The 25,095-nt window shown below is 36.8% G+C and overlaps 1 protein-coding gene across 2 annotated transcripts; it reads left to right on the top strand.

Moving 5' to 3' along the window:
- Positions 1 to 24,307, top strand: ZNF326 (zinc finger protein 326). 2 transcript variants are annotated; one of them, XM_005520988.2, is made up of 13 exons: positions 1 to 137; positions 636 to 710; positions 6,508 to 6,634; positions 8,688 to 9,093; positions 11,735 to 11,933; positions 13,691 to 13,725; positions 14,595 to 14,682; positions 16,924 to 17,038; positions 18,090 to 18,237; positions 18,769 to 18,868; positions 20,142 to 20,272; positions 21,197 to 21,292; positions 23,606 to 24,307. In XM_005520988.2, exons 1-13 carry the CDS (start codon positions 122 to 124, stop codon positions 23,762 to 23,764), a joined length of 1,695 nt encoding a protein of 564 aa, XP_005521045.1. In that variant the 5' UTR covers positions 1 to 121; the 3' UTR covers positions 23,765 to 24,307. The 2 variants fall into 2 exon arrangements, with proteins under 2 accessions (XP_005521045.1, XP_087916528.1); XM_088060402.1 differs by lacking the exon at positions 636 to 710.
- Positions 24,308 to 25,095: the final 788 nt, after the last annotated feature.

The following is a 25,095-nucleotide window of genomic DNA, read 5'->3' as shown; positions in this document are numbered from 1 at the left end:
GGCAGTGCGTGCAGCGCGCGCGTCCCGCCTCGCCTCGTTGTGGTGGAAGGCGCCATTGGGAGCCGCCGGAGCCACCGTCACCTTCCCGCCAGCAGCGCCCGCCGCCGCCGCCGCCGCCGCCATGGACTACGGGGAAGGTGGGGGCGCGCCCCCGCGGCAGGGGCGGGGCCCGGCCGCCGGCACCTCTGCCGCCGTGGGGCCCCGGCCGTCTCTCAAAATGGCAGCGGCCGCTTTGTTACGCGCAGGACGAAGCCCCCCTCACCCACCTCCTCGTCCTCCTCCCCCGCCGCCACTGCCGGGCTGGGGGAGCTGCGGCGGCCGCCGGCGGCGGGAGGGCTGCGCGGGAGGAGGGCCCTCCCCGGGGGCGGTGCGGGCGGGCGGGGGGCGCGGGCGCGGGCGGCGCTCTGCGGGGCGAGGCGCCCTGGGGGCGCGGGGCGAGCGGGGGGCGAGGGGGCGGCGGCGGGCGGGGGGCGCGGGCAGAGCCGGGGGGAGCTCGGGGCGAGCTCTTTGAGGGGGTCGTGTCAGGAGCCTGGAGATCCGACAGGAGAGAGAGCCGCCTCTTGTTGCGGCTCCCTGTCTCTCCCCTCCAGCTCTTGCTAAGCACTAAGTCATTCTCACTGACCCATCCTCTCCAGCTGAAGACAGAGATTGGAGATTCCCAGATACCCCCATGCATTGTGGTGTGAACATGCCCAGTGGGTCAGTCTCAGGTATGAGCTATAAATACGTCTAACCTGTAAAAAGAGTTGGGGCTGAACAATCAGTGTTAACAAAAACAATAAAAAAAAAAAAAGGAAACGGGTTTTTAAAAGTGCGTAACATGGTTTGAGTGCTCATGTTGTTCTGGAGGAGTTGTAATTGTCTGGGAGTGAGACTTGATTTTCATCTTGGGCATGTCAACATGAACTCCTGCACGTTCCAAATGAAAAATTGTGAGATAAAGGAGTGGGGATGGGGGGTGGGGTAAATATAGAGACTTTTCTTAAGATTGTGCTTTTTTTACATAAGCCAGTATATTCTTACAGAGTACTGTATTTGATTCTTACTACTTCTGTTGAAAAGAAAGGCTATTTTCCTTTCTTGTAGAAACCAGAACCTGTAACTGTTTGGTTTTATTTACTTTCTCCCCCCCCTATAGTTTACTTTAACTAACAGTTTGGGAAGAAGTATGGAAAAAAAACATAAAGTCAACACCAAAAGCTACCTCTTGTTTTTGCACTGTTAAAAATACCATGTAGATAAAAAAAAAAAAAGCATATACTTTGGTAAGATAATTAAAGTTACGAGTTTAGAAAAGACTCAAGAAATGTTTTGACATCTCTTGCCAGCATGCAAGCAAGTGTTAAAAGGATCTTAATATAAAAACTTTACTGATACTGTAACCAAACGTCATTTACAGATCCTGTCAAATATGTCCTTGCTTTTGGATCTCTTGACACTCGCTGGCTGTTATCTGGAAATAACACATTGAATTACAGATGCATCTTTGATTGCAGTATAATAATTTTTGTGACACATTTCTTGGGTCTTATTAACTTTTTTTTCCCAGTTATATTATTTTGCATTTATCTTTCCACATAGTATAATTAATAAATAAGTAGTAAATAAATAAATTAAAGATACTGTCCTGTGTTTTCATCTTCCGTATTGATTCCTAATTAAATGTCCATTTGATTTTTAGAATGAAAGGTTATTCTTATCTTATTGGAATATTCACTGTAACTGTTAACCAGAACCTCCTTTTCTGAGATCTGATGACCCAAATATTAAAGTGAATCCAGGCTCATTGTAGGGGAAGTAACTAATCAAATGTGTATTGTACAATTAGAGTGTTCTTTTAATGTACCTCTGTGATAATAGTTTTCATTGTGTTAATTAAGCTATTATTTGTAGTTATTAAAGAAAGTTTAGTTATGATGTATGCAGCTTTTTGCCATGACTTTTGCCATGACTGTTTATGTGTTGTGTGTACATGAGCAAGACATGCATAAAAACTGTTTTACCCAGGTTCTGTACAGGGGGCTGAAGGCTGTGTTGTGGGGGTTTAGAAGACGGGCAACAGAGAGTAGATTTTGGGAATTCTCATCTTTTCCTAGTTTTCATTTGGGCTCTTGGCAAGGTTGTTCCTGTTGGAAACTTTTAGCCAGTGGGAAGCACTTTCAGTTGTATGTCTCATGACTCATTGCACCATTGTCCCTTCCTGACTGCTCAGTTTGAGCCCAGAGTTGACATGCCCTTCAGAATAAATTGTTAGTATTATTAGCAGGAATATTATTAAATATTCATGTTAATAGTTACTGCAACTATTGTCCTTTTAATCTGGAAGGGGAAATGGCCTAATGATGAGGTTGTGATCCTAACAACCTAGACATGGTGCTATGAAAATGTAACATGCCTGGAAAATACTGCTTCCTGTTGCACATTGGACCCTTAAGCTTCTGGTAGTCAAAATTTAGCTTCTTTAATTTATTATTTCTTTTGCAAGATCTTTCTCATTTCTTGTTTTCTTAGCCTTTTCATCTGCTTCACATGCAGCACGCTGTTTAAAATCGTTTCTTGTCTTTATGCTGTGAATATAATTTCAATGTTCTCTGCTCTAAAGGTTTTTCTTTTTCATGGAGTTCTGTGTACCAAGAGATTGTGAGTCTTATCACTTATTTGTTTACTTTGTAGTTCTTTTCCTTTGGAAAAACTATTTATTTCTTTACTGGCTATTGAGATTTATTTTGCAGCTATTTTAAACTAATCCACCAAATAAGGTGTGGGGGTTTTTTGTTTGTTTTGGTTTATTTTTGTTGTTCTCTCTTTTTGTTGTTTTTTTTTTAAAATTTAATCTGAAGAAATACATATACATTAACATTTTGATTTGTAAATTAAACTTTTGTTTTAGTATCCCATTCTTTTTTATTTTAGAGGTAATATATTTTTTGCACCTTTGATGTACCTCTTCTCCCCTCTTTTCAATACAAGTAGACAAATGCGATCTAGAAATAAAAACCCAGATAGTTCTTTGTAAGTTCTTCTGTTTCCCTACTTAAGTTCAGTGGCTCATTCATCCACAGGGTATTTATGTAAGAAGCTGCAGATGCCAAAACCTGATTTATTCTGTTAATAAATGCTTTGTTTCAGATGCTTTGATAATGCTTTCATCTCAGAGATTCAGTCTCTCATTTTTAAGCTTTAAGAGAAAATAGGGACCACTGTTTTTTAAATTCTGTGGTTTTCATAGATACGTAGATATTATATTTCTTCAAAGGTTGATTTGATGAGCAGTTACTGTTTAAACTTAAATGAATACTCTTCTTTATTTTTGATTTGAGACACTGAAATACAATTCCTGATGTTTTTTCCTCTTAGCATGTGAAACAATTTCACATGTAGTCTGCACAGACAGGCAACTTCTCTGTGTTTCTGCTGGTGGTGACAGTGATTATTAGTCAGTTACTACACTAAAGTCCTTTTTATTTTCACTTATCTGAAAGTATATTTACTGTTGTCTTATATGTTTCCCCCCTTTTTAGGATAAAGCCTGTCCGGAGAACATACTTTCAGAGTAAAGTTTAATATCCGAAGAAATACTGTACTTGTTAATTTGAATGCATTTTCTTTGTCAAGCTCTGGGACTGAAGTATAAAATGTAGAAATCTTTGGTAAAGTTTGCAGCTGATGACTGAAACAGGAGGACAGTGGTTGAAACGATAGGTTAACTGCTCAGCTGTGTGGAACAGTCAATGAAATAGTTGGAAGGAGATCATAAGGTTACCTTCAGTAGATCAGGTCAGAAGTTCTAACTTACTAATATCTTGTCACTCTGGAGGCATGGAACAAGTAGTACAAGTACTCATTTAGTATATTTATATGCCTTTACTGGTTTGCAGCTTGAAGACTTTGCCAGCCACAGTCTGTGTTTGACATGCTTTGAATTCCTTGTCAGTTGATTTATCCAATTTCTGTCTAAAATCCCTGTTAATTTTAGTAACTTATTACTTGTAACTCAGGATTTGAGTCTGTTTTGTGAAAAGTGATGTGGATCCTTCTTTAGCTTGTTATTTGTAAATTCCATTTGCTCCCTCCAGTTTATTGCAGTAAATCATTCAAGTGATCATCCCTCTTCATGTCCTTGTACCTTTTGTATCCCGTGTTAATCATTTTCTAATGTGAGTATATTATAATGTAGGTAAATACAGGGCAGTGAGTCTGGGAAAGGGATGAGTAAGTTGTTCACTATTAGGGAGGAGATGATGGTGATGTCCTGAAGGCAGGGATTTGAGGATTTAGGGTCTGGCATAGCTCTATAGCAGGACTGCTGATGTTATATAACATGAACTGAGTAAGGAGTGTAGAGCGAGTGTGGATGTCAGAAGTTGTCCTGTGATTGTAAATCATATTTTAGTGTTTGCTGTCACGCTAAAAATTTTAGACTAAAAATATATTTTAAATTGATGCTTCTTAAACCATTTTACGGAAGAGTTTTTTTGCACATGAAAGTTTTTGTGTTTTTCCAATACTGAACTGCTGGCATGTGCATAACTCTGGTCCCTACTTCCTGTGCTGTAAAAGAATTGCATTGCAGTCTCAGGGATCTTGACAGTATGTTGTGTTCTTCCTTGTTGGATAACTTGATTCAGTTCTCAACTCCTAACCTTGCTGATTTCATGCTGTCTTAGGGCCTGTACATAATAGGGAGCAGGTGAAACTAAGGTAAATTATTGGGTGCTTTCAGGTCAGGTATGTCAGTTTTCAGAATGTCGGTGTCTTTTGATTAGTTATTCTGTGTTAAAAAACCTAACAACCTGGATCTGACATTAGATGATGCCATGGTCAATCTTAATTTCTGTGAAACTGAATTTATTTTTTTGACTATCTTACTTTTTTCCTGGTCTGCATCTTTATGTATACAGTCTTGAGGGTAATGTACTGGATTAAGTGGCAGATCATTCAGAAACACCAGGGAGGTCCATTAGATGCTTTTATTAGAAGCCTCATCCTTTTCTTTTTGCAGTAACTCTTTGCAATTTAAGTTGATGATAGGTGGTGCTACATTATCAGTATTTTGAGAAGGTTTTGTTCTTGCTTTGGTTTTTGAATCTTTGTTGTGTGTTCAGAATGTGAAAAGGTACAGTGTGACTTCTGTGTTGAAAGTTTTTTTTCTTTTCCCGGAAGTAGCATCTTTAATTTTTCCAGAAATACCTATGATCATTAGAATAAAAATCAGCAGTAGGTCTTCATGTGTTGGAGTCTCTGTTCAGGCATGCTAAGAATATCTGTGTAAAAGTGATACAGTCAACTTGGTATCATTTGCAGAATTCTCATTGCTGACAGATACAAGAAAGTAACTTACAGTGACTTGGTGCTAACAAGAACTAGGTACAAATGGGATATAATTTATGTACGTATTTTCAGCACTACAGTTGTTTTCATGAAATGGTATGCACAGAGAGTTACTGTATTTCTTTAAATAGGACACCTTATGACTTCAAAGAGAGCTAATTGTCCTGGAAAAGTCAGTGGTTTACATGTGGAGATACTGAAATGTATAAAGTACTCTCTCTTGTCAGAGTAAACAGCTACTTGGTTTTATTTTTATCCTTCCTGTCTTCATTGTGTATTCCTTCTCTGTGTTATTTTTTTTGTGAATCTTGACTTGCCAGGTTTTCTTGGTATTACCCAAAACTTGGTGTTGGTTGGGAAGCAGTTTTGGTCTCCAAAATGCCATTGAAGTGCAAACTGTGTATGTTACAGGTAGACAGTGGATCATACTTGTTATGCAGATCTGCAGCATTATTTTTGTGCTTTGAATTTGGGTGATTATCTACCCAGAATTTTTACATAGACCTTCCAATGCTGAGGAGGAAGTTGGTTCTTTTGCCAGACTTCATTACAAGGTACTGAGATGTCATGAAGTGACATCAGTTTGGCTGTGAAATACCGGCATCTTAGCGCAGTTAGTGAGCTGCAGGTCAGTGCTGATTTGGGTGGATTTTTGTTTGTGCTAGATGCAGAAAGTTCTTTTGTTTGACTATGGCCTATATACAGAGCCTGTAGTGCAGCATGACAGCTTGTAACCTTGACCCAGGGTCTCTCAATGTGAGTGGTTTCTTGGGGCATTGGATAGAGAGAGCAGATGCCTGTGAGCTCTTTGTATTTTTAAAGGGTTGGAAGTGGTCTTAATTCTCTACAACTGCAGACATATTCTACATCAGGTGTCTTCATTTAATTCACTTTATTTAATTTAAGATGATTCCAGCTGATGGAACAATAATACTAAGTTACGTACTATGGGAAAAAATTAGGAACTTTATTCCAGGCAAGAGGTTGTCAGATGATGACAAAGGCACGTGGCTTCTCTAAGCACAGTGTCAAAATTGGTTTGCAACTGTCAATTTTCTATTTTGTTTGTAAGCACTGTGGCATAGAGTAAACCTTTTACTTAAGAATCTAAACTAGATTGCTTAATAAGAATTCTCACTTGCTTTCTTTATAAACATTTTTCTGCTCTTTTTTTAGACATGGACCGGGATTATGGGCATGGAGGCTATGGTGGCCCACGATCCATGGACTCTTACCTTAACCAATCCTATGGGATGGAGAGTCATGGAGGTGGAGGCGGAGGAGGTGGTGGTGGTGGTAACAGGTAAAATAATCCTTCAGTTGTCCCAAGAATTGATCAAATCCAATTTAAGTTTAAATCATTCTTCTAACTTAAGTGTTCCTGAGGCATGTTGTTATGATTTTGTATGAACACTTTGGTTCTGAGTCTTCATGTTTGATAAATACTGGCAAATATTAAACTGTAAGTGCTAGATTCTTGTAATAATCAGCATTTTTGTGGAAAACTTTGACAGCGAAACAGTGCGTCTGAATGAAAACAGCAAAAGTTTTGTTTTTCAGTATTGTCTAGCAATTTGTAGCTGATTGGCCTGATACACCATTTCTGTCATAGCAGACTAGACCTAATTGGTTTAGTGTCTTAGACTGAATCTATCAACATTCCGTTTTCAAGGAACATTTAGGGTATGTGTTCTTTGGTTTGAATGTGCAGTGCTCAAGTGATCTTGGTATCGAATCTGAAAGTCATGTCCAGATTATTTCATTGGAAGGTACTGATTATAATTGAAACTGTGTGCATGTTCTGGGCTACTTTGTAAGATGGATTGGTTTAAAACTAAAAATTCTGATGCAGTGGTCTTAAAGTTGTGTATTTAATGCTAGTGTGCCATTTGCTCTTTCAGATAAAAACAATAGGGAGCAGCTGATTTGATTTAGGTCTTAATATTGTATTCAAAGAAGCATGCTTTTCAGAGTAGTGATTCTATCTTGGAGGAGATAAAATGTGAAGAAAACTTAGATAAACTGATGGTTTTCTTGTGTGTGCCCTTGAATTTTTGTCTGGCTGTTGCCAGATTACTGTGTGGTTCCTGTCTGTAGTCACTGTGGTGCCACTGGGGAAGGACAATACTAAACAGGGAGGTTGGAGAAGCGTTGTGTCTTGCTGCTCGGTTCTATTAAGCATTTTAGTTAAGTACAACTTGTTTAATAATGAACAATTAATATTGATTGAAAAGTCTAAGCAGAGTTTCTGGAATGAGCTGTACCTACCATATAGTAATCTGCATATGATGGAGGTTGAATGAATACTTGAACGCCAAAATGTCTCTTGCTATGTAACCTAATATTATGCATGGACTTTCTCTAGTGTCATTTTCTGTGTATCTTTGAGTCTTCTGAGATGAATAGATTTTAAAACGAAGGCATTCAGTTTACTGTAGATACAGTTAGTAAGTTGAGTCTCCTGGTAGGTTGTATTGTATCAGTTAGGGGATTGTCTTTCCCAGCTGCTCAATCACCCTGTTATAGCCCTGCAGGGACACTAATGTGTTTCCCTTCCGAGTAGTTACAAATATTAATTTCTAGCCTGACACTGCCCATGTCCCAGGCAAAGCAAACTCTTGATAAATAGCTGAAGATTTTAGCTCCTTGTTGCTTTACTCTGAAATTCCAAGGACTACTTTTCTGTCCGCTGTGCATGCTTTGGGGAGACTTTGAAAATCTTGATTTGCTAGACCTAATGGTCTGCAAGTGAAAGCTGGATACACTGAAGACCATGAACTGTTTTGATTGTGAGACTGAATTTTACAGGGAATAAAAATTTCCAAAGAACAAATGTGAAAGGAAGAGCATGTGTATTTTTCCTTTAAAATGAGAACTGTGGGGTACATGGAACTCACAACTATACCACTAAAAGAAACCAGAAGATTATTTTTTTTCCTCAGTTCAGAACTAAGCCGCCTCTTAACTGCTGTTTAACTGTTAGACTGTGAGGGTATGATTTTGAAGAAAGGCGAGTTTGACTAGGCTTTGAATGTCTGCAGGTGATTATTTTTGTGAGACTAGGGCTGGGCTCCAATAATGTTTTAGTAAATAAATGTTGCTGAAAATTTAAGCAAACAAAGTTCAGGTGTACTGAACTTTAGAATTGTTTGTAGCAAAAATGGCTCAGATAGCTTTCTGTCTGGTCATAGTGTGAACTGCCCAGCCCTAATCAAGATTAAACAATAACGCAACTGTACAGATCAGTATAGTAATAAATTGATTTAGTTGATAAATGTCAACTGATAACTTGTCTTTTGAAATGTATAACATTAGTAAGCTTACTTTTTTTTCTCCTCACTGTGCAACTTTTCCAGGTTTGGACCTTATGAGTCTTACGACTCCGGGTCTTCTCTGGGTGGGCGAGATCTGTACAGATCTGGCTATGGTTATAATGAACCCGAACAAAGCCGCTTCGGAGGTAGTTATGGTGGTCGATTTGACAACTCCTACCGGAATAGCCTTGACTCTTTCGGAGGTAGAAACCAGGGCGGGTCTAGCTGGGAAGCACCTTACTCCCGTTCAAAATTGAGGCCTGGGTTTATGGAGGACAGAGGAAGAGAGAGTTACTCTTCCTACAGCAGTTTTTCTTCACCCCATATGAAGCCTGCACCTGTAGGCTCTCGGGGGAGAGGAACGCCTGCTTATCCTGAAAGTGGATTTGGAAGCAGAAACTATGATGCTTTTGGAGGACCATCAACAGGCAGAGGCCGAGGCCGAGGAGTAAGTACAGAATCTTTTCAGATTCTTTTCACTAGACACTCTTTTAAACCCTTTCAAGACCACTGCTTTAAAATGAATGCACTGTTCAGTACAGTGTGGGGTTTTGTCCAAGCAAACTATCATGGTTGACAATGTTGTTTATCCCTTTGAAGCTGTCTTCAAGTAGAACCCAGTCCCTCTTTCTGCTGAAAGTAATGAGTAATAGATTAGTTGATAAGGTTTGTTAAATCTCTCCTTTTGTTTGAAAGGTGAAGATAAAAGTAGTAGGTTTGGTCTAAAAGGGATTAAAAGGACTTTCATTTTTCCTTGTAAACACTAGCATCTCTGCTGCTGGTGGGGAAATTTTTGAATATTGTAAAAGTTGAATTCAAAGTCTTTTGAAGTTTTGAGTAGGTTAAAGGTGCAATGTATAAGCAAAAAATAAAGCCCAGGTTGTAAATACTAGAGCAGATTTTGGTTCATGTAAAGGGAAAAGTTCAGCTAATTCTTTATGTTGAGTACATGTTTTATCAAACATCAAGTCTTCTGTTAAACTTAATTCTTACTCTGACTTGTTTACTGGAAGGGGTGATGGGGAGGAAATGGCAAAAGTGAGTTATTAGCAGTTTCAGTGATTCTTTCTCAGAATTAAAGCATGGTTAAAGGGGCATCATCAACTTGAAATCGGGTCCTTTAATTGAATTGAAATTAATTTCCACACAGTGTGCCTAGTCCTCTTACTTGTATTTGTTTTGAAGACTTAAGTTCTAAGTGTTTCTCAGTGGATTCCTTTCCAGTATAGGATGTAAAAAGTATGATTAACTGTATGCAAAATAGTAGATTGCAGTTTGAGGAAGTAATGCTTGATGTTAAGTGAGCTAAGAGAAAAAAAAAACACAGCAGAGAGAACAAAAAAAAAAAGCCCAAACCAGACAGAAATACTAACTTTAGGTTGATGGTGTCCCTTTGTCTTGGTTTTGTAATCCCAGTTTTGATTTTTTTTTTTTTTAAGCACGAAATATTCAGTGAACACCTTTCTGCCTGTGCCTCTAGGTGTAACTTACCTTTTAAAATTCCTGAACGTGCTGTATTTCCTTGGGAAGTGATTCTTTAATTTTAAACTGTACAGCTTGTAGCTTAAAGTGTAGAGGAAGATTATTTTTTACTGGTCTTTTATATGCTTAACTTGTGTGGTGATTTTGTTCCAGAAAGTCTACTTTGCAGCATTCTTGAGTTTTGAAGTTGCCATATTCAACTTTTAGCTCAGATTTGCACATGGCTGTTAGCTAGCATGTAGCATGGTATGAGAAAAAGATTCTAATCTTCATTTCTCTGCTTGTGAAGCTGAAAATGTTACATTCTTAAGCCTTTATGCCATCCTTTCAGAACTCATTTAGATCTGAAAGCTTCGTGCATAGTTACAGCTGAGTTCTTTTTTAATTTGCTTTTGAAATTTACTCTTTTGGTCTTTTATGTAATAAAGGAGAATGTAAAGGCTAGACTACTTACCATACGTAAAATGCATTGCACCTTTAATAGGCAGATTGTCTGTTTAAAAAAAAACAAACTTGAAATTATTGAGTGTGTACTTCATGTGAAATTTGTGTCTGATGTAAATGTACATGCTAGGCAGTCTATAGCTATCTCAACTACATAAATTAACATGGAGGTCTTGTGCATGGACTTCTGATTATGGAAAGTGCCTGTTTTGGTACATTCTGTCATTTAAAATCTGCTTTAAAAAAGTATACTTTTCATAAGTGTTGAAGTTATTTTTATGTTCTTTTGTCAGTGTAATATTAATTCTCTTCTCATGGATAGACATATATTTCTGCTTATCCAAGTCACTCATCCAGTCTGTGGGCTCTCTTCTGCCCTTTATTAATCAAGGAATTAAGTTAATATTAAGAAGTTTGTTAGCACTTTTGAAAATATTCCAGCTACCTAAATTCCCCTCTTCAGATTACTTAACCTATTCTGTGTCTTCAGAGAGGTAACTTTCCATATACAAGTGTCCACAAATGACTGTATGTAATTTCAGAAATAGAGGAAAGTTTTAGTCTTTCAATGGAATTTCATTCCTATCACTGCATTGTTTTTGTATCACTTTCTCCAGGCCCAACTTAAAAAAATCTGTTTTTATTGAATTCAGTGGAAAGATAAAAAAAGACGGAATGGGCTTCCTTAGATTAATCAGTATTTCACACTGGACAACCTTCTTTACTCAGTTTTCGGATCACTCCTATATCATTTTGCATAAGATGCAAAACAAGGAAGCTTTTTTTTTTTTTTTTTTTTTAGTGTTGAAAACTGAGTTGTTAAGCTCTTTATTTTTTCCAGAGAGAGATGGAATTCATTATCTAGAGAATCTGAAGAGGAGCCAAGATGTTAGGCTGAGATATGATAGATATGTTCCTTGTCTGGACAATGGTTCTGAATAAGCAGAAACACAGTTTCAACATATAAGTATTCGTTCTACTGGACAAACACCCACAAAGCCATTGCACAAATGAACGTCAGACCAGGAGCTTAAGTTTCCTCCTGCATTTTGGCCTAGAAGACAGATTTTAGTTAAGGTCACAGTCATATTGCACCAAGTAGTTGTTTTATTGACATTGCTTTCATATACTAATACATTTCTCTTAATTTTGCAAATTTTCAGCATATGGGAGACTTTGGTGGAATGCAGAGACCTGGAATTGTCGTTGACTATCATAACAAACCCAGTCCTGCAGCAGTTGCTGCAAGGGGAATAAAAAGAAAAATGATACCACAGCCATATAACAAACCTGGTGGGACATTCATCAAGAAACCCAAAATGACAAAGCCTATTTTGAAGCTGAGCCAGAAAAAATCACCTAGTAAGTAGCAAGTGTCAAAATTCTTAAGTTAAAATTACTGATTTTTTTTTATTCATTAGAAATTACTTAGTTTTAATATTGAGAAAGAGGGTTGTATGTGCTGTTTTGTAATTCTTCATTTTCTACCTTTCAAGTAGTCCACAGTGGATTTTAGGAGTTTACATGTCTAACTTTCCTACTGCAAAGGTAATTAGGTAAATGATACTGAATATTTGATGTGTTTGGATATATATCATTAAAGACTTATCTCATTGAGACTTCATGATGATACTTCCTGGAGGCAAATTTTTACCACTAAAAATAATGTCAGAGCTCAGGTTGTCTGAAGAGACAATGCCTAACAAATACTAAAATATGCTCTTGCATGAGCCCTGCTGTCCAAATTCTTCTATAAAGAAGTCCAAATTCTATAAAAATAGTGCATCAGCTGCAATGCAGTTAAAATAAAGATGTAAGGCGTGGGTGAAGAGGAGAAGGGAGAGGAGGCAAACTGCAAAAATGGCAAAAACTGTTACAGAATAATTTATGAGAGGCAGAAAGAGATTGCTCCCACTTGTAAATGAAATATTTTAATGACAAGAAGAACAGTAAATGAGATAGATAAACTATAAATGCAAACTGTAAATTGTATTGGTGATGCTTGGTTTCTTTAACTTTCTTTAACCAGAAAGATATTCTACAACTTAGATTAAATTTTTATATTGCAGTCAAGTTGGAGGAAAAAGTCACTAGTGAAGTTTGAATAAATTACTAGCTTTAAGGGAATGTAAACTTGATTATTATATATTGTGAGCAGTGTGCACAGCAGTCAGATTTTAGTTTTTATGTTTGTGATTTCCCAGTAATTTCTATCTACAGCATTCTATGTAGTTTGGTTTCAGATCACCTATGAAAATTGTTTGAAGTTGCTGTAGCTCATAGCTTGCAAGGCAAATGCACAGACTTGGCAGAGACTTTGAGACATAAATTCTGATTTTGAGTTTGTTATTCTGGTTACGTTACTGTGTATTACATAACAGTTCTCTTAACTCTAACTTAGAGTACTGTACAAATTCCAGGAACTGGCTGTATAGGACATAACCCTCTGCCTTTTGTATAGGGAACTTTGTCGGTGGTCTTGCCAGCTTTGTTGTGATGAAAAGGGTCTCTAAAATGCACATCCAAGTTCTTCCAGTACTTTTGTACATTCTCCTTTCTAAGCTATGTTCAGATAGAGCACTTCTAATTTATTATCTCATCCCCCTCACTGATTTCCACAATCCAAAGACCAACACATAATATTGGTTACTTTAGGAAGTGAAATAGAGAGTGCCTACAAGAATGTAGCCTGTCCTGTGGCTCTGAGATTAAGAGGAAGAAAATGTTGAGTAGTTTAACACAGTTTCTGAAACTCGAACTGAAAGACCTAAGCAGTATCACGTAGTTGAAAACTGAGAAGTGGGTGACAACTAACAGAAACTTTGGTGCAGTTGGTGTTGTATGAATGAAAATATATCCCAAAATTATATAGTCCTTTCAACCTTGAAAATCTTGTTTTAGAATTAGACAGTGGTTAATTGCTTCTGAAAGTGTTTAGTTTATATTTCTAAGGATAACTGACTTAACATTTAATAGTGTTATTAAACTATGATAAATTGTAAATGTAGACAATCTTCCCTGCATAACAAGTTTGATTTTCTTTTCCTAAATATTTTACCGTCTTAAAATGAATTGTCAGTGACAGCACTTTTGCATTGTTTTTCATTTTATGTTAATAGACATGAAGACATCTTACCAGGAGTCTACTGTAGAGGTAAAGATTCCCAGAACTGGAAATTGTTTTGATTCTTTGAGAAGTTTGCATAGTATACCTTAAGACAAGTAATTCTTAAGCTAGAGTTATCAAATTGAACATTAAACTAGATAAGTTTTTCTGAACATGATTTTGGGTTTTTTCTCACTTTATCTAAAACTGTCTTATTTTGGTGGCAGTTGATTTTGAGTGAAAGTAGCTTGTGCAGATAGCCTGGAAAGTGAATTTTAAGGTGTATTTGTAGACCCTGCCTGTTCTTGTAATGCACAAGAGAGCTCTCATATGAACACTTCTCATGTTGCCACAGGTAGACTGCTTGAGCTCATGCAGCTATGACCTTGGGTGGGTACAAAGGAGATCACTAAACAGAAGTGAGGAGGAATGGCTAAGACATTAAGACACATCAAGGAGAGAGGGTAAATAAAAAAAGGGTTAGTGTTAAAAAGTGTTCTCTGATAGGGTAGGAAGATCAGTCCCTTCCTTCAGATCAGTTACAGCACTATGTAAGAATGTTACTGGTAAGCTAAGCATGTGTGTATATATATCCTGGTTTAATGTTGCAAGACTGGAATGTCATTTCCCTTCTTATTGAAAGAGGGTATTAACACCTCAACTAAGTCTGGATTGGAGGTCAAAATATTTATATTGAAAACAATTTTGATTGTGAAAATAATTTACTAAGTCTTCAAGGCATTATGAAGAAATGCAGAGCTAGAAGTGTTTGTACACTGAGTTCAACAAGATACTAAATTCACTTTCATTGTCATATTTAAAAAATAGCAAGTAACAGATCATTGGAAATAATGTATATTACGCTGCCTTTCTGGATTTAGAATGGCTTTTTTAATTTATGGATTTGACTTTATTAGGAAATTGAAGTTGATACAAGCGGCGCAGTTGTTATATATGAAGACTTTACAAGAGATGCTTATGATCTTGGATATCAGACTTTTGGAGGTAAGTCAGTTTGCTTTTTCAGGTAAGGTATTATAGGTATTCTATTTGTGAGACTTCAAGAGAATACATTGTATAAGCCTGTATTTATGACCTCTAATAATTACTTGGTAGCATGGCTGCCTTTTTTTTGTTTAAAGACTTAAAAATTTAGTGGATATATGGTTGTTTGTAACATCCATCCATTACTTGGTTGGTTTTTTCATGCTTACTGTGTCTCTGCTCACTGATCATTTCAATATGTTGTTGTTTGCCTTCTGTTTTTTTTAATTTTTGTAAAAAAAAAATTGTGGTCTTCTATACTTGCTGCCATTCCATTGCTTGAATGTTGTTCATCCCACTGGTTCCTCACCCATATCCTATTATTTATCCCACTAGCTGATCAACCTCACCATTAAACTCTAGGTGAGTCACTTTTAATAAAGTGGATTCAGTTGTCTTGGAGAGCCGCTGTCAGGAATGGGGGGGTCTGTTTCATGTACAGTCTTAATGAAACAGGTTTATTATTAGTTTACAGAAAGTCAGTTCAAGTGTGTAGTAACTGTAGTGATTCCAGATACACAGAAAAAGAAATCCAGTGATAAGGCTGAAATTACTTTTAGTCCCCATTTCCTTGCATGCTGCTCTATTGCATATGGCATGGTCTCATTTGATGGCAGGGAGCGCTGGAAATTTGCAGCCAAATGAGTGTTTCTTTCCTTTAAGTAATAGCAAATATTTTGAGTTTATTTTTAAGTTCTGTGGGTTTCTTCTTGTTTTAAAGGTTTGCATAAGTGCACTGAAGGAAATAGTGAGTTTTTAGTTGGTGTATATTCAGGTCTCCATTCCCCAGCTTCTAACAGGACAGGCTCTTCAATTTGTGAGCTTGAGGGTCAAAGTAGAAGCCATTTCATGCCACAGAATATCATACCAGATGATTTTTACAGCAGTAAAACAAGTGATCCTTTGCATAATTTGCCAGGGTTGGTGGTAGTGCACTAAATGAAATTTAAATCCTGAGATCAGTATGGGAATTGCCTCTGGGTAGGTAGGTGGTTTTTTGTTACCTTTTTAAAAAATAGTTTCATGGACAGGAGTTTTTTTCTCCTTTCTGGATCACAGTAAATTTTGAAACTTTTTGCTACAAAATTAGAAACCTTGGGATAATCAGGAACTGTTAGTCATGAAGATGGTTTTCAGTATTCAGTGACACTTCTTGATCCCCAGAGTGTTTTGCAGTCTTGGTATTTGTGCATGATGCTGTTGTATGTTCCTTTCTGTTGCTGCTTGGATGTAGATTTCCTGGAGACTGACCTCTCTTCTGAAGTTGAACTGTAAAAGAAAATGAAGCAATCCTCTTCTGGTCTAAAACTACCTGCTGAATAATATTCTAATTGTTTCCCTTTGTCCATAGACTACTAAAGCAGACAGAGGAAAGACAAACATAAGTGCACTTACGCAAAAAGTCAGTGTCCTTGGAAGTCTTAAGTGTTGTAGAACTAAATTCTGTTCAGTTAGTCATTCACACTTTTACTTACATGCCAGGTGGTAATTTAATCAAGTTCTTCTCTGAAGATTTGGTTGGGTTTTTTGTTGTGTGGTGAATCTCTCTGTCCTTGTATCTTCCCTGCTCCCATTAACTGGTTTATTTCTTTGGCTGAAAGTCTTTGGGATATTTTTCTGTGAAACCAAGTGAAGTCTAGTGGGGAAAAATAATGAAGGTGTTGAATTTCAGCTTGGGTACCATACCTTGAAGCAACATTGTCTTGTCTCCTTTGTGAAAACCTTTGCTTTCTGTTTTGGGAGCTGCCTTCTCAGTAGAAGAGACAGCCTTTAGATAGTTTGCTTTTATGTAAGGGGACTGTAGCAGTGGTGCTCTAAAAACATAGATGGGTTTTAAACAGTGTCTTTTTCCCCATGCATTTCCAGTTACCTTTTTCTGGTCACTTACTTGAAGAGGCCTTTAATAACTAGGTGCAACATGGAAGGAATTGCTTTAGCTCTGAATTTCTTCTGTGTCTGTAAACTAGAGTGTAAACCCTTAGCTACTAAGTTGAAAACAAGTATTTAAATTGGTTGTTTTTAGAGGAGGAAAAGAAAGCAAAACTTTAAGAACATTTAAGAAAGCCATTGAACCACATTGATACGTCGAACATACTGATAACTTCATTTTGAAGTGTTTGTGGAGGAGGCAGGGAAGACAGGTACTTCTGCTGGTGTTTGTTGTTTTGGATTTGGTTTTTAATCCTTCAATTGTATGTTAAGATGGCAAAGGAGAAGTTAAAAGTGAGGAAGAAGAAAAGCGGCGGATTGAGGCCAGAAGAGAGAAACAAAGGCGTAGAAGGGAAAAAAACAGTGAAAAATACGGCGATGGATACAGGTTTGTGCTGTAACTTCTGTGTTGTGTACAGTGTTTTTCTTGCCCTTAATGCCTCTCTAAGAACACATTTTTTCCCTTTGGACTGATTATAGGAAAATAAAATGCAAGAAAGAAAGGAGGGAAAAAACCCACCTCCTTCCACACCCCTCCACTTTCCCTGCTCCTCAGCAAAAGCAAAAAGCTAACCCAAATAAAGAAAAAAAAACCTCAAGCTAAAACCTGGCATCCAAATTTAGTGGCTTAGAAGACTGGGTGTTACCTTGGACCACTGTTGTATCAGAAAATCCGCAATTTACTAACCCCTTCTCCCCCGCGAGTGCATCAGTGCACACTTGAGAAGCAGATTAGAATGGTACTGCGTTTGAAGTATATGCTCCTGTTGATTTAAAGAGCTGTTAGAAATTGATTTTATTCCAGTTTTGTGTATGTGTGTGTATATATATATATATATTTATATCTGTGGTCAGCTGTTTTGCAGCAAAAATAAGTACATGGGTTTGTAACTTTCTTAGTGTTGCCCAGTGGCTGTACTGTACAAAACTGTTCAATGTCAGTGTAGTATTTGATCCTGGCTAGTGATTAGTGATTTTTCTTCATTATACTGAGGAGAGTCTCTTTCCTTATAAAGATTATATACCTTTTGTATGAAAAAGGAGCTTTAAATTAATTCTTCTGATTACTTGCAGCTAGGAGTTCATGGCCTGGCTGAGCTATGATTCTGAGCCTACAAGGTGTACTATGAAAGGTGACAGGAAGCAGAGAGCTGCAATAGATGAACTCACAGAATAATGTAGCTTTTAAATGCTTGGCTTCTGATTTCTGATTTTTCTCTTGAACAGATAACTTGTTACTCTGACAGTGGCCTGATATGTATTTGATTCTTGTAGCACTTATCCTTTATAATGGAAAAAATTTAGGGTTTTTTTTTCATTCCTTTTTCACTTAGGCTTCTTCAAAGAATGCTTTTCCTGTTCCCTTTCTGATTAGGTTTGTCAAGTGTCGTAGTTTTGAGGAGTTCTAATAGTAATATTTAACATATTTCTCTTGACAGAATGGCGTTTACTTGCTCATTTTGCAAGTTTCGAACGTTTGAAGAAAAAGAAATTGAGTCACATCTGGAGAGTGCAGCTCACCAGGAGACATTGGATCATATTCAGAAGCAAACCAAATTTGACAAAGTAGTGATGGAATTTCTTCATGTAAGATAGCTGTTTTTAATCTGTATAATACTTTTACATGAGAATATAGTTAAAATTTACCATTTATTTTCAAAATGTGCTTAACTTACCGTTAATCATTTTGTAGATAACTCTTGGTGCAGCGGATACTACTAAAAGTTCAAGCAAATTCAAAGTCTCTAAAATGAAAGTAGTGCCTTGAGAAGTAATAGAAATTGTTTACAGTTTGTTATATATAAATATGTATTAATATCTATTAATATATGATATAAATTGGTATCTGATAGCAATATATTATTATAACAGATAATACATAATTACAATTATACTGTAGTATAATAATTAATATAATTACATTTATATAACACTGTATTGATACATATTATATATTATATTTATACATGTTGTTATATGAATATGTTAATATAGTATATTGTATATTATAATTATATATTCAGTGTATAAACTATACTGAATTTTAAAAATCTGGGTTAATATTGGAATGTAAACAATTGTACATCGTAGGTATTTACAATTTTTTTCCCTCTGTAGGAGTGTATGGTGAATAAATTCAAGAAGACAGCAATGCGTAAGCAGCAGACAAGTAACCAAACTGAAAATTCCCAAGCTACTGAAAAAGATATAATGGAAGGTGAGTAATATGGAGCTCTCCTGGTCTTTTTCTCCTTTCATTCTTCTTTGAATTTGATAAAATGGATAAAATCTGTTAATTTTCACATCTTTTCTGTACGTGGTTGAGATTCCTTGCTTTGTTTCTGATACAGTGTGGAATGTAAGCACAGCAGGAGATAGCAAACCTTGTTTGTTTGCTATCCATGTAGCCTTGTCAGAAGGTGAGAATATCATGCTGGTACTTGATAAACAATTCTGTGGGCTTTGCTGGAGTCTCATTCAGTGTAAGGCATGAGGAGTGACAACAGGTGAATGCAGTAGATGGAAAGAGAGTGTAATAAAGCAGTGAGGTGATAGTGGCTAAATACAATGACAAGGATTTGGAAAAGTGTAAATAGGAGAGTTGCTGTGCTTTAGAGGGACAGTGACAAAAGGGGGAGGTTTGAGTGTTTTTTGGTTACTTGCATCTCAGCCTGGAATTTTTTTCCCCTTGGCTGCCCTATAGGCAATTTTTTGGAGCATTTCATGTGTCCCTGCCTTGCTGTGCCTTATCCTCCCATTCTATGCTTGAAGGATTTCAGAATATGGGCTGCAACCAGTGGAGACATCTTTGAGTACCTTTATTTTAGGCAATAACTCTATTTCAGTATTACCTTAATTTGAACTTAAATACTAAAAGCTACTTAAAAATTGATATAGGCAACATTTTAACATTCCCACGTATTCTTTTATGTGCTTCCCTTAAGTATTGGAAGGCCTGTTTTCCTTTGTGATGAGAATGTTCTGTTACCAAGCTAATATTTAAATTATCAAGAGGAGTTGGATTCATGTGCTTTTCCCTGATGGTGAAGGAGGGCAGGGAAGTTAAATTAGCTTTTATAAGGGTTAAAGTAAGTGCATTTACTTCGGTCAAGCTTTGTTTGCTGTATCAAATAATATAATATAATATATAATATTATATATAATACATGATATATAAAATATCAAAATTAAGGCTATAGGTTATTGTTGATTGAAAATAAATGCCATTCTAGTACTTTGCCTGGATCTCATGTGTAGTTTATGAAGATGTGAAGTTGGAGTATTGAAGTGAAAAACAACTTCTTCCAATATTGCCCTCAGACAGCCTAATTTTGATGCCTGAATTTAGGTGAATATTCCTCAGTGGGTCAGTTAGACATGTTTAACAACTGAGAGCTATTAATTTTTGGGTAAAAAACTAACAAGCTGCTTTTCCTGTTGCCTAAAGTAATGCATTTTATGATAATGGTTTGTTGCAATTTCTTTGGCAGGGGTTACAGCTGATGACCACATGATGAAAGTTGAGACTGTTCACTGCAGTGCTTGCAGTGTCTATGTTCCTGCATTGCACAGTTCTGTTCAGCAACACTTAAAATCTCCTGATCACACAAAAGGAAAACAAGTAAGATATGACATTATTAAAAAAAAGGGCAAGCATAATCTCATAGTAGGTGAAAAGTGTTAGACTTCTTGGTGCAAGTAATTTCATAGTTCTTGTTGAAGTGTCTTGTTCTCTAGAAAGCTGTCATGTCCTTACTGCACTTCGTAAGTTTAACACCTCAGGAAGTAGCCAGCACTTAGGCACCCCATCTAATGAAATATTGGTGTGCTTAATAGCTGCCAGTAGAAAATCATGAGAAAGTTACTAGAAATTACTTCTTCACTTGATGAGAATTTGCTTTACAGAGTCTAAGTATTGGAAACATTTTGTTATTCAGATTGAAAAATAAAACACATGTGTTTCTAGCAAGATAAACATACTGTGTCTTTTCTTGGTGATTGTGTTTTTAATTTGAAGACAACAGAGAGCAGTTTAGAATTAGCAGTCATGTTGTATTTGCCCCTGTTCAAATTTATAAACTTTAAAACTTTAGGGCTGGTAGAAGGGTTGAAAGAGTAGCATGAGCAGGACAGTAAGCAAGATTGCCAAAGTTATGTTTTGTTTATATGTGAGCTTCTGTGATTGTGGAATGTTGTAGAATTTTTTGAATTGGAAGGGACTCTGGAAATGAGCAGGATCATCTTCAATAATATGTTAGGCTGTGATTGAGAAGCCTGAATGTTGCCTGTAGATTAGAACAGATATCTGGTTGCAGTCCATTATATAAGCAAGATACGTCTTCTGATCAAGCTAAAGTGGCAGGCTATAAACACTACTACACCTAATTGGTTAGGTTTGTATGGTTTGGACTTAAGTACTACGAACAAGCAGTTCATGCTGTAATATGTTCATTCTTTTATTTAAAGAAACTGATAGTGAATTCAAATTCATGTGACTGTTGTAATAGGAGCATGAGAAGTATTCACTGTTAAATTTGTTTCCTAGGCCTACAGAGAACAAATAAAAAGGGAGAGTGTTCTTACTGCCACCAGCATCTTGAATAATCCTATAGTCAAGGCACGATATGAGCTGTATGTGAAGGTAAGATGCAAGTGGAAATAAAAGAATTGTTTGCCATTTTCTCCATGTTGATAGAGTTTAACCTCAGTGCTCTCTGTCTTTTAGATAGCTCACAGATTGAATATACTTTTAATGTATTTTGCCAGTCAAAAATCTGTCTCAGATTAATTTGCAGCAAAAATTACCACCTTCAGATTCACCAGCTTTTGGGTGTCATTTAAAACTTGTATCTAGGCAGTTTTTAATTGGATATTCTAATAAAAAAACTCCAAACTAACTTCAGGCAAATATTAACAGTGTCTTTAGCTCCATATGTAATGTTAACTGCAGAGCACAAAACAAAATTACTTCAGCTGTGCATTTAGAAGCAAAAGCTTCTTGTGTGGGTTTGTACTGAAGTATAGTGGGCATATTACTCAGCTACTTTTTATTCTGTAGAATTTTTAGGGTTCATGACAAAAACAGTAGTTGATGAGATTAGAGAATTTAAAAGGCATGGCAGCCTATGTTGTAGATATGTGGCCTGAGAAACAGGTGAATTCATTTTAGCAAAATGGAGGTGTTTTTTCTGCTGGGCCACTGACTTTGCGAAATGACTGTAATACTGTTGTTAGCTATTTCTGGATTACTTTTAATTGGTTTATGATTCTGCCTGTGCCATAACAGTAAGATTATTTCAGACAAAGCAGTATTGTCTTTTGGAAATAGGGCAAGGTATGAGCCAGTGCCCAAGTTAATTGTGATTTAAAATATCAAATTAGTCGTGTCCTGAGAAGTTAAGTATGGATGGGTGTGCGAATCAGTTTCAGACAACTGTTGTATACCTGTTAAGGAAAGGTTGTGAATGGCCAGCTACCAGAGCCTGGAATAACCTGCCAGAATTTCCAGCCACCTCCTCCCAGTTCCTTATGCCTGGTATGCCTTGTCCAATAGAGCCCCCTAGCGGGAGATGGGTAAAAGGGGGAATGGAAATTTGCCTTTCATCCCTTCAAAAACTGAGGAAAGTAAAACATGGAAGACTGTCTTCACAAGGAGACTGCTGACGTTTTCAGAATGACTGAAATGTCTGGTATATTCTGTGGGAGACTGAACTTAATACACCTTCACCAGGATCTGCTCAGTGAGATCTGTCTGGATCCTGCAAACCCCTTTCATCCTTATTCAAATGTATATTGAACTGCAGACTGAAGTAATTCAGTTTTCTTATGCAGCGTGTGCTGGAGCAGAGCACTCATGCATTTGGGACCTGCAGTGTTCCAGATAGGGGGAAATCTTTGTTATAACGTGGTCTCAATTCTGCTTTCTTTGGGTTAAATCTAAATCTGAATTTAAAATTTCTCTTGATTTTGAGAAGAATACCGAAACCATGAATTTGTTTCGTGGCATTTGCTGAATATTTTTGTATTTCAGACTCTAATTTTTCGGTAGCTATGTGGAAGATTCTGCCTGAGAAATGAAACTGATGCGGGCAAAAAGGACAAGGGGCCTAGCATAATTTTTTTTATTTTTTTTTTTTGGTATCTTCTTTTAAAAAATACTCTTAAAATTGTAGTCCTGGTGCAGTTGGTGGTTGGTATCATATGTTCAGATCAGACTTGTTTTATCAGATATAGGAACATGAAATGAGCTTTAGCTAAGAAACTCTTAATAGTTCATGTTGATATTATTCATTGATTATTCACAGTTATTATGAATAGGGGAAGGCTGATGTATGTTGTGCTGAACAATTGTATGAAATGGAGAAAATATGAACCCAAAATGCCAGTGTGTTTAAAGTACTGAGAAAACTGATAATTTTTCTAGGTCAACAATGGAATGAATTTCAGGGTACTCAATGTAATAAATTTTAGATTTCTTCTTCATTTTTTAAGGAGTGTGCCTTTTTTCATAGAATTATTCAGAGTGAATGAAGACTGTAAATCAGGAAAAGCAGAGCAAAACTCTTCTGTTCCAATTGGGTTTTAATTGGGGAGAAAAAGGAAGCATCTGTAGTTCTTAATGAAAACATGTTGAAACTTTAGCATATAATTTTAATTTCTCGAGTGTTGAAGTGAAATCTGTGTTTAGCATGCTTGGCTTTATTTCAGTACCATTTCCACTTGCATTGAAAGAGTTTATTTGGATCCCAGTTTCCCATGTGCATAAAGATGTGGTGTTGCTAGTTTTAAATCCAACTCATGCTGATTTTCTTGCAAAAAACCCACAACTATTAAAAAGCAGTATAAAATAATGTAGCATTTCTTAGTGGCTGCCCCTTTCATTGACTGAAATTATGAGTATGATTTTATATTTGAAGTCAATATCAAAGTGATTGTTTTCAATCTTGTACTTCAGGGTGAAAATCCTTTTGAAATTAATGATCAGGCTCAGGAGCAGCAAACTGAGGAAGAAGACAAAGCTGAAGAGCCAGCTGAGGGTGAAGAAGAGGAGGAAGAAGAGGAAGAAACTGAAGAACAAACTGACTTCACTTTAGACCACACGGAAGATAACTAAGTGCAAGAAAATAAAAATACATTAGTGGGGGCAAACCAGCCTTTTATTTCTGCTCTAAAGTGGCTCAGACTTTTTAATAGTCTCAAATGGATCTGAAGATTCCCCACCATATGCATGCATTCCATTCCATGGAGAACTTGTTTATATAATTCCTCTGTGTTTCTGATTTTGTTTAAAATGAAATTAAGACTATTTTAGTTGAGCTTTTTATAGAAAACTGACTGTTAAAGCTGATCAAAACATTGTGTTGTATATTTTTTTAAGCATCCTATTTTTTTGGTGTGTGTACTGAAAGTTGGATCTGGGCTAATCAGTTGAAAAGGAAGGCAGATCTTTGGGGTAAATATTTTAAAAGCTTTATGGTGTAAGCTTATAAATATTTACCTCAGTACAGGATGAATAACTTCAAAAATTGTGCTGTTGAGTGTGGCTGTTTGGGGGACTGCATTGCACTCTGTATAATAGAGTATGTGTTTATAATATGCCTTGTAGCTTTTTGTGATAAGATGTACCAGTTTGTAGCAATAAAATACTTTAAAAATATTACTGTTTAAAGTGTCTTCAGTTTAAGTATTTCAAAAATTTCCCCATGCTGACTACTAAACTGGTTTCAAATTAAATCTTGATTGATACTATCATTGAAATTGTAGTTGCATCTTAAGTGACTCATTTATTGCTGAGTTTTGGTGTATTGGGTCTCCATCTGCCAGGACAGGTAAGTATTGAGCCCTCATAGTGTGCCTGGGTGAAGTCTCCTTTCTGTGTGTTCACGTGTGGTGTACCCTTGTCTATCTTAGAAATTACAAGTAGTATCCTGTGGTTTTTCTATAGTTCCTACTGCTGTAGTTTTTGACTAACGAGAACTGAAAATGTCTGATTTGACTGTTTCTAAGTGCAGTGAAGTAACTTGCAGCTTTTTTTGCTAAATAAGGTAACTTGAGGCAAGTAACTACAATCTGGTGGTTATAGGGACTTTTTTTTTTCAAAATCTCATAATAAATGTGATGCACATTTCTTTTGGAGAGTCCTTGTGATAATATGTAGTCATTGCTGTGTAGAGGTGGTAAATACTTAAAATACTTATATAAATACTTATAACCTTACTTGCAAACCAATTTGGTTTTTCAGTGATGCGTTTTTGAACGGAGGAAGGTGTGCAAGTTTTGTGGAGGAATGCTTTATTCAGATATTAGGCCACCTGAAATCCTAATAGCAGTCAACTCTGAAGAATGCTGTGTATTGCAGTCATTTAGCTCTTGCCTTTGTGTAGTTTGGAGAGTAGAAAATATGACAACACGGTGAGGAAAGAGAGGAAACGGAGTTTGGTGTCT

This window comes from Pseudopodoces humilis, chromosome 10 (genome assembly GCF_049639895.1).
Source record: "Pseudopodoces humilis isolate 2021_Gansu_Grassland_sample_001 chromosome 10, ASM4963989v1, whole genome shotgun sequence".
NCBI classification, from domain to species: Eukaryota; Metazoa; Chordata; class Aves; order Passeriformes; family Paridae; genus Pseudopodoces; species Pseudopodoces humilis.
Note: the sequence above shows the minus strand (reverse complement) of the source record. Positions and strands in the feature narration are given on the sequence as shown.